The sequence below is a fragment of the Nannospalax galili genome, unplaced genomic scaffold (assembly GCF_000622305.1).
Source record: "Nannospalax galili isolate Female #2095 unplaced genomic scaffold, S.galili_v1.0 scaffold410, whole genome shotgun sequence".
NCBI lineage: Eukaryota > Metazoa > Chordata > Mammalia > Rodentia > Spalacidae > Nannospalax > Nannospalax galili.
Genome location: NW_008329143.1, coordinates 1,299,338 through 1,309,015, shown reverse-complemented (window position 1 = coordinate 1,309,015; position 9,678 = coordinate 1,299,338). Strand labels below are relative to the sequence as shown.

The following is a 9,678-nucleotide window of genomic DNA, read 5'->3' as shown; positions in this document are numbered from 1 at the left end:
GTGTGTGTGTGTGTGTGTGTGTGTGTGTGTGTGTGTGTGCGCGCACGCGCTCCATGAGACATAGGTGGGAGTCAGAGGACAACCAGTGAGACCAGTGAGCGTTGATTTTCTCTTCCCACCATGTGTGTCTCCAGGATCAAACAACTCAGGTAGTCAGGCTTGGTCTTCCAACTTGTGTGGCAAATGCTTTTTACCCACTGAGTCATCTCACCAGCCCCTGGTTCAAAGTTGTGATCATTCTGCTTCACCCTCATCTGCAGTTCTTACACCACCGAAGACTTTACAGATGGTTGTATTAGTTACTTTTCTGTTGCTGTAATAAGACACCATGACCATGGCAACTTTTAGAAGGAAGAGTTTATTTGAGCTTATGGTTCTGGGGACAAGGATCTATAATGGCAGGGCAAGCGTGGCAGAAGGAGATGGTGAGAGCAGAAAGCTGAGTGATCACATCTTCAAGCAGGCACAGGAAGCAGAGTGACAGGAAATCTGACAAGGCTTAAGACCTCTCAAAGCCTGCCCCCAGTAATGTGCTTCCTTCAGCATGGCCACACCTCCTAAAGGTTTCTTGACCATCCACAAACAGCACCACAAACTGGGGACCAAGTGTCCAAATACTTGGAGCTTATGGGGGATACTCATTCAAACCACCATATGCTCATCCCATAGACTCATGACTTTGTAAAATGCAAAATGTATTTAGTCCACCTTCCAAAGTTCCCATAGTCTTTACCAGTCAATACATTCAAAAGTCCAGGCAAAAATAAAACATTTCTTCTGAGACTAAGGCAGTCTCTTAACTATAAGCCCTTGTAAAATCAAAAGACAAATTACATACTTCCAACATACAGTGTAACTGAATACACATTCCCATTCCATACGCACACACGAGTGCATACCCAAGAAATACTGGATCAAAACAAGACTGAAACACAACAGGGCAAACTCCAAATCCAGTACCTCCACGTGTAACTTCTGGAACTTTACTTCCGAAGGGCTTAGATAGCTTGGCCCCTCCAGTTTTGCTGCATGCATCTTACATCTCTCTCTTGGGCTGGTACCACTCCCTGTAGGCAGCTCTCCTTGGCAGATGTCTCACAGCTTTAGCATCTTGGGATCTTCACTGCCAACCACGTTTTACCTTCACAGCTTCACACAGTGGCCTGTTAGGGCCTTCTTTATGCAGGGACACCTCTGCTACATGCTGCCTGGCCTCAGCAGCACCCTGAAACTATAGAAGAAGAACCAATGACCCCTTCACTTTTGTGTCTTTCATGCCTCTAAAGCCAGCACCACGTGAATGACACTGCCAAATTCAGCTGCCAGCCTGGGATGAACCCCTGCTCACTTCACCCACATTGCCAGCAGCATTTCTACGCTGGAGTTTTCTGGGAGCAGAAAACCCCTCTGCATTTTCATTTCACAAGTTGGAAGCTTAGCTGCATGTGGTTTTTGCCCTGAAGGTCCTCTTTCCATTTTTAAATGCAGATCTCTAGGCTTCTCCTTATCTGATCTAATCTCCTTATCAAAGAGAGCCTGTTCTTCAACACATGCCTTGGCTCTAACATTAATCTTCCTAGTGCTCTTTTCCAATCCAAACTGTACATTCTGCATGTCTTTCTGCCCCACTTGTTCTTTTCCATTGTAGATCTCCCTAATACTCTCCATTAATAACCATGCTACCATTTCTGTGTTAGGCTATCTTGAATTCTGCCAAAGAAGAATTATTTTTCCATTATTTTTCAACTTAAGTTCAGGCAAGCTCTTGGGCTGAGGGCAGACTGCAGCCAGATGTTTGCCAAAATATCCCAGCTGCTGTTTAAGTCTGTTTCCCTCTGGAACTACTTTGCTCTCAGCACTGCTTTCTTCCAGGCTCCTACTAAAATGGCCTGTTCAGCACTGCTTATAGTATTCAGCTGCTTTTCTAGACAAACTTCCATAGTGTACTGCATTCCTCCCACCCACCTAGTCAGGTTCTTCATAGCCAACACCTCTGTCTGGAACCAACTTCTGTATTACTTTTCCATTGCTGTAATAAAACATTGACCAAAGCAACTTGAGTTTATTTGAGTTTATGGTTCCAGAGGGTTAGAGCCTATAATAGCAGGGAAGGCATGGCCGCAAAGGTAGCCTGACAAGCCGAGTGATCATATCTTCAAGCAGGCACAGGTAGCAGAGAGAGACTGGAAATCTGGCAAGGCTTAAGAACTCTTGAACCCCACCCCCCGTCCCGTGACATGCTTCCTTCAGTATGGCCACACTTTCTGAGACCTTCCAAAACAGTACCACCAGCTGGGGACAGAATGTCCAAATACCTGGAGCCTGTGGGGGACATTCTCATTCAAACCACCACACTGTTTTTGTTTTCTTTTTTAAAGACTGGGTCTTATGTAGATTTGACCAACCTGGGCTCACTTTGCAGACCTCAGCCTCCTATATAACTGAGTTTATAGCCATGCATCACTATACCCAGCTTGTAGTTTTGGTAGGAGGGGAAAGGGGATAAGAGAGGATAGCAAGGGAGACTTTGCTCAAACATTTTTATGCCACATGTGGTAGCACACCTTTAATCGCAGAGACAGGGGCAGGTGTATCTCTGAGTTCTAAGCCAGCCTAGTTTATATAGTGCATTCCGGGACAGCCAGGGCCACATAGTAAGACCCTGTCTCAAAACAAAACTAAAACATTGTATATATTTGTGAAATTGTAAAAGAATAAATGGTAGAGGAAAAAGAAACATTTCTTGTCCTAAATTTTAAGGCAGATTTCTTACTTAGTACTGCTGTGTTTAACATCCCTCTCCGTGTGACAGCTGGTGCTGCTGGTGGGAGCGATGCTGAGGCCAGAGCGGCTGACTGGAAGAAGTGTGACCTGATTGCAAAGATTTTGGCGTCTTGTCCCCAGCAGTCACTTTCCCTAGAGAGCTACTACAAAGACGTCTGCCCCCAGGTCAGTCATCTTGTTTCTGATTTGTCGAGGGTTGTCTGCTGACTCAGACAGGGTGGTTAGTGGTAGTCCTCTGAAACTGAAATAAGAACAATGTAATATTGAAGTTTGTTGCTCAGTGAGTCATCTTTGTTTTATTTTAATTATTTTTATTTTGTATGAGTTTTGCCTGCATGTATATAAGTGCACCTGTGTGTGCAAGGGCCATAGAGGCCAAAAGATGGTATTAGATCCCTTGGAACTGGTCTTATAGAATTAACTGCCGTGTGGGTGCTGGGAACTGAACCTGGGTCCTCTGCAAGAACAGCCAATACTCTTAACCACAGAGCCATTTCTCCAGCCCTTTTTTGTTTGTTTTGTTTTGTTTTGTTTCATTTAGTCTTTTTCTAAAAAACATTTTATTATTTTTATTTTATGTGTATGCATGTATTGCCTGCATGTAGGTGAGTGCACCCGTGTCATGCAATGCCATGGAAGTCAGAGAGGCTGTCAGATCCCCTGGAACTGGAGCTACAGACAGTAGTTAGCTGCCATGTGGGTGCTAGGATTCGAACCCAGGTCTTCTGCAAGAACAGTCAGTGTTCTTAACTGCTGAGCTGTCTCTCCAGCCCCTCATTTAGTCTTTTTGAGACAGAGTCTGCCTATAGCCAGAGCTGGCCTGGAACTCTATGTATACCAGGCTGGCCTTGAAGTCACAGATATGGGCCTGCCTCTGCCTCCTGAGTGCTGGAATTAAAGGCATATGCCACCACACCTGGCCCTTTTTTATTTTTGAAACAAGGTCATAGCCTAGGCTGGCCTCAAACCTGTGGTGATCCTCTTGCCCAGTCTCCCAAGTACTGGGATTGTAGGTATGAGCCACTGTGCCTGGATTGGGCCCTTCTTTAAATTTTTTTTTTGATTTTGAAATTACATTTTATTTATGTTGTGTATGACACTGTGTGTGTGTGTGTGTGTGTGTGTGTGTGTGTGTGTGTGTGTCCAAGTGCACACTAATGTGGAGGTCAGAAGATAACTTGCATGAATCAGTTCTCTCCTTCCCCCATTAGGTCATGGGGATGGAAATCAGGTGGCAGCAGGTGCCTTTACTCACTGAGCCATCTTGACAGCTCAGGCCCTTCTTAATAAGTAAATAAAACCTCTAGAAGAATAGGATCTAATTGTTAGGTTTAAGAATGTCTCAGCAAGGGGCTGGAGAGATGGCTCAGTGGTTAAGAACACTGACTGTTCTTGCAGAAGACCGGGGTTCGAATCCTAGCACCCACATGGCAGCTAACAACTGTCCATAACTCCAGTTCCAGGGGATCCGACAGCCTCTTCTGTTCTCCACAGGCATTGCATGACATGGGTGCACTTATGTACAGGCAGGCAATACACGCATACACATAAAAATAATAAAATATTTAAAAAAGAGTGTCTCAGCAATTGGGTGTGGTGGATCACACCTAGAATCCCAGCACTCAGCACTCAGGAGACAGAGACAGGCAGAGCTCTGTAAATTTGGTCCTCAGCATTGTTCTTTTAAAACAAAAAGGAGCTGGCCATGGTGGCACACACTTTTAATCCGAGCACTGTGGGGGCTAAGGCAGGTGGATCAGGCAGGGTGGGGCTTCAGGAAGACCCTGACTCAGGAAAAAACACAAATGAAAAACCAAGGATCCCTGGAAAAGTTTCACCAGCGTTTCATCTTGTTAATCATCTCTTCTTTTTCCATGTTTTTAGTTTTTAGGTTGTTTTTGTTATTGGTTTTGTTTTTGAGACAGGACCTCATTGTGTCGTTCTAGCTGGCCTGGAACTTGCTAAGTAGACCAGGCTGGCCTCAATCTTACAATGATCCATGAAGTGTTTCTGTAGCCAACTGTTGTCAGGTAGAACTTTCTCCTGACTGCAAAAAGGGCAAACTTGCCTTTAAGCCAGCAGTCAAAAGTGAGCCTGTCCATTGGTTGCCAATTCTGGAGTTACCCACTGACAGTTACTGGAGATAAATGTATATTTTTGAGAATAAAATGGACTTTTACCTAGTATAGTTTAGACAAGGCAGGTTCTGACTGAGACAGTCATTTCATTGGCAGCATTGTTATGATAGTAAAATCTGGGGGGACATGAATGTCTGTCCTCCCTGAGGGTCTATAAGCAGCTAATGGTTACTGTGGGGGGAGAGACATTTTTCAGTGATGTAGCCACTGGAGATGCCCTTGCTCTTGTAGGTAACCCTATGGAGACTCTTTGGGGTAAGAAAGAGAAGAGGGGCTGGAGAGATGCCTCAGTGGGTAAGAGCACTGGCTGCTCTTGCAGAGGACCAGGTTTGAATCCCAGCACCCAAATGGCAGCTAACAACTGTCCATAACTCAAGTTCCAGGGGATCTGAAACCCTTCTCTATCCTTCTCGGGCATTGCATGACACAGGTGCACTAACATGCAAGCGATATACTCCCAAATTAAATAAAAATAATAAAATATTAAAAGAGAATGAAAATAGAAGGGGGCTCATTGGGAGTGGGACAGGCTAGAGGGAATGGGTGAATGTGGTCAAAATACATTGTTTACATATATGAAAATGTCATCATGAAACCCACATGTGTGATTAATATATGCTAATAAAATATAAAAAATGAATGTCAGGAAATTAGGGAATAACAATAAATTCTCACAAACAGCTTGAATATAATATTTTTTCCTTTCACCTTTTTTAATTGTATTAAGATAGTACCTTGCTCTGTTGTCAGGCTGGTCTTACACTCCTTGCCTCAAGTAATCTTTCTGCCTCAGCCTCCTGTAGTGGTGGCCACAGGCGTGCATCATTGTACTTAGCTTGTATATATTTTTTGAAATATTTATAACAATATGATAAGGTTTCAACATAAATACATAAAGCTGAATATTAAGTGTGGTCTTTTTTTATATTTTATTTTTATTTTATGTGTATGAGTATATTGCCTGCATGTATGTCAGTGCACCTGTGTTGTATAATGCCTGCGGAGGACAGAAGAGGGCATTGGATTCCCTGGAACTGAAGTTAGGGATGGTTGTTAGCCAGAATGTGGGTTCTAGGAACTGAACCCAGGTCCTCTGCAAGAGTAGTCAGTGCTCTTAATTGTTGAACCATCTCTCCAGCCCCCTTAAGTATTATCTTGATTAAAAAGAAAAAGCTATAAAAACATACAAAATATTTAGAGACTTGGGAAGATTTTAGGTTTTTTGTTGTTGCGTACACATAATTTAAAATTTCTTTTGGTCTTTTTTTTTTTGGTTTTTTTGAGACAGGGTCTCCCTGTAGCTCCAGCTCACCTGGAACTCACTATGTAGATTAGGCTGACCTCAAACTCACAGAGATCGGCCTGCCTCTGCCTTCAAGTGCTGGGATTAAAGGTGTACCACCATGCCCAGCCTGGAAAGATTTTAGTTTTATTTCTTTTCAAAATTGCATTTATATATGTATGTGTGTGTGCATTGTTTATGTGTAGGAGGAGCATTTGTGGAGGCCAGAGAACAACTTGCAGGAGTCGGATCTCTTCTTTCACCATGTGGACTTAGGGATTGAACTCAGATTCATTAGTCTTGATGACACACACTTTTACCCAGTGAGCTGTCTCACCAGCCCTAGTTTTCTTTTTTTAAAAAAAGATTTATTTGTGTGTGTATATGGGGGTGGGGGGTTAGTCTTTGATCTTTTTGAGACAGGGTCTCCCTGTAACCCTAGCTGGCCTGGATTCACTATGGAGACCAGGCTGGCCTCGAACTCACAGAGATCTGCCTGCCTCTGCCTTCTGAGTGCTGGGATTAAACGTAGGTGCCACCACACCTGGCCTGTGTGTGTTTTTTTTGAGACAAGGCCTCCCTGTAGCCCCACTAAGCTTGGAACTCACTATGGGGAACAGAATGGACTCTATCTCAGAGATTCACCTGTCTCTGCCTCCTGAGTGCTGGGATTAAAGGCATGTACCACCATGCCCAGCATTGTTTTTGCTTTTTAATTAAGTGTATATGTGTGTGGGAGTATGTACATATGTGAGTGCAGGTGCCTGCAGAGGTCAGAAGAAGGCATTGGATCCCCTGGAGCTAGAGTTACAAGTGATTGTGTGTTAACCTATGTGGGTGCTAGGAATTGAACTTGGGTCTTCTGTAAGAGCAGTGCATGCCCTTAACCACTGAGCAATCTCTCCAGCCCCTTAAATTACTTCTTAGAACTTTGTTTTGGGCTGAGCGTGGTGATACATGCCTTTACTCTTAGCATTTTGGAGGCAGAGGCAGAGGCAGAGGCAGGTAGATCTCTACGTGAGTTTGAGGCCAGCTTGGTCTACATTGTGAGTTCTAGGCCTGCCAGGGCTACCTAGTAAGACCATGTCTTTAAAAAAAAAAAGTAGAAAACCAAAAGCAAACCAGTCTATCAGCTCAGTATTCTTATAGTGATTTTATATTTTGGCTCTAAGAAATAAATACTTTTCCCTCTTATTTACTGTTCTGTTCCCTACAAAGAGCTTAGTATTAACTTCCTGTAATTTTCCTGTAGATTCTGGATTTATTTCATTTTCAAGATAAACTGACAGAGCGACAGTTCCAGAGAGTCGCCACTACTACCTTCATAACCATGGCAAGAGAACACCCGGAGCTGGCCGCCAAGTACCTGCTTCAGCCAGTGTTAGCGCCTCTTCAGCGATGCTTGATTTCCACAGGTAAGGGAGGAAGTGGCTGTCTCTCCCTCAGAGTTCAGACTGATGTGATTTCAGTGTCTGCAGTTTTCCTTCTCCCCTCCCAACTTTGTCCTTTGAAAAATTTGCTTCACACATGCTCTAAGAATACGCTGCCTCACCCGTCCACACTTCACCCAGAGCCGCTGCTGCCTCACCCGTCCTCCCTTCCCCAGAGCCACTGCCTCACCCGTCCTCCCTTCCCCAGAGCCACCAGCTATTCTTGTCTTAGTCACATTTGATTCCTTTTTCTCTTCACACATGAATGTAGTTTAACTGGAACATTTCCAAGTTAATTGTAGACATGGTGACACATCACTCCTCAATCCTTTAGCATAAGTCTCCAAAGAAAAATGCTCCCCCTGCCACCCAGTCTTTTTCAGACAAGGTCTTCCTGTAGCCCCAGCTAGCCTGGAACTATGTAGATCACTAGATTAGGCTGGTCTTTAACTCACAGTGATTCACCTACCTCTGCCTCCTGAGTGCTGGGATTAAAGGTATGTGCCACCACCCCCAGCAATTAGTCTCTCTGTTAAAAAAATTTTTTGAGGGACTGGAGAGATGGCTCAGCAGTTAAGAACACTGACTGTTCTTGCAGAAGAACAGGTTCAAATCCCAGCACCCACATGGCAGCTAACAATTGTCTGTAACTCCAGTTCCAGGGGATCTGACAGCCTCTTCTGTCCTCCGTGGGCATCGCATGACATGGGTACACTTACCAACATGCAGGCATAACACTCATACACATAAAACAAAAATAATAAATAAAATATTTTTAAAAAAATTTTTTTAGTTGATAATGACCACGAACTCCTGATCCTCTTGTCTCTACTTCAAGTCAGTCTCTTAATTAACTATAGTACAATGATCACTTGGTTTTTTTATTTATTTATTTATTTATTTACTTGTTTAGAGACAGGGTCTTACCAGGTAACTCTGGCTGGTCTGTAACTCTTTGTGGCTGGCCTTGAAGTCACAGAGATCTGCCTGCCTCTGCCTCCGGAGTGCTGGGATTAAAGACACGCACCACTATGCTTATTTATGCTTAGAAAATTTAACACTGCTATAACATTACCAATATCTGTCCTGGACCTTGTTCATTCATTCAAAGATTTATTGGACCTTTATATGCCAGACATTCTTGATGTGTTATATTACATTTGCAACATAAGTACATGTTTTGCACATATAATCTATTGGTAACAAAAGGGACTAATAATTTTTTTTTTTTGTAGTGCTGCTGGGGATTGAACCCAGAGCCTTGTGATACTGGGCAAATAACTTTGTGAATGAGCTACACTTCCAACCCTCTTCCTTTCTTTCTTTTTTTTTTTTTTTTTTGGTCTTTTTGAGACGGGGTCTCCCTGTAGCCCCAGCTGTCCTGTAACTCACTATGTGGACCAGGCTGGCCTTGAACACCCTTCCTTTATTTTAAAACTTAGCTACAGATCTTAAGTCACCCATGGGGGCCTTACACTTGTGATCCTTCTGCCTTAGCCTCCCTAGTAGCTAGGATTATAGGTCTGAGCCACCAGGCCAGTGAAAATATGGTTAATCCTACCTGGTTATATCATTTTTAATAGGAAACAGTTAATTCCTCCCTCCCTCCTTTCCTTTCCTTGCCGTGCCATGCCGTTATGTCATGTCATGTCATGTCATGTTGTGAGACAGGGTCTCACTATGTAACCTTGGCTGGCCTTGAACTCACAGAAATCTACCTGCTACTTCCTGGAAAACAGAAAGGAATCTTCCTTATTGATATTTTGTGTTTTACATTGTTTTCCTATTTTTAGGGCTTATGTAGCAGTGGATTAGTATATTTTATTAGTCCTAAGAGATTTTTTTTTTTATAAGATCATTTTTTTTTGGGTATTTTTGAGACAGGGTCTCCCTGTAGTCCCAGCTGGCCTGGAACTCACTATGCAGACCAGGATAGCCTCAAATTCACAGAGCTCCTCCTGCCTCTGCCTCTGAGTACTGAGATTGAAGGAGTGTGCCACCAAGCCCGGCTTTGTTATTTTGGGTTTTTTTGGGGGGGGGGGGT

The 9,678-nt window shown here is 43.5% G+C and overlaps 1 protein-coding gene across 3 annotated transcripts in view; it reads left to right on the top strand.

Annotated features, from left to right (window-relative positions):
* The window catches only part of Tango6 (transport and golgi organization 6 homolog), a 188,060-nt gene that overhangs the window by 16,266 nt on the left and 162,116 nt on the right, over positions 1 to 9,678 (top strand). For all 3 annotated transcript variants that reach the window (XM_008833924.3, XM_029563885.1, XM_029563886.1), the window contains exons 5-6: positions 2,813 to 2,949; positions 7,457 to 7,619. In XM_008833924.3, the coding sequence (XP_008832146.1) occupies positions 2,813 to 2,949; positions 7,457 to 7,619 (300 nt within the window). The remainder of the gene's footprint in view (positions 1 to 2,812; positions 2,950 to 7,456; positions 7,620 to 9,678) is intronic.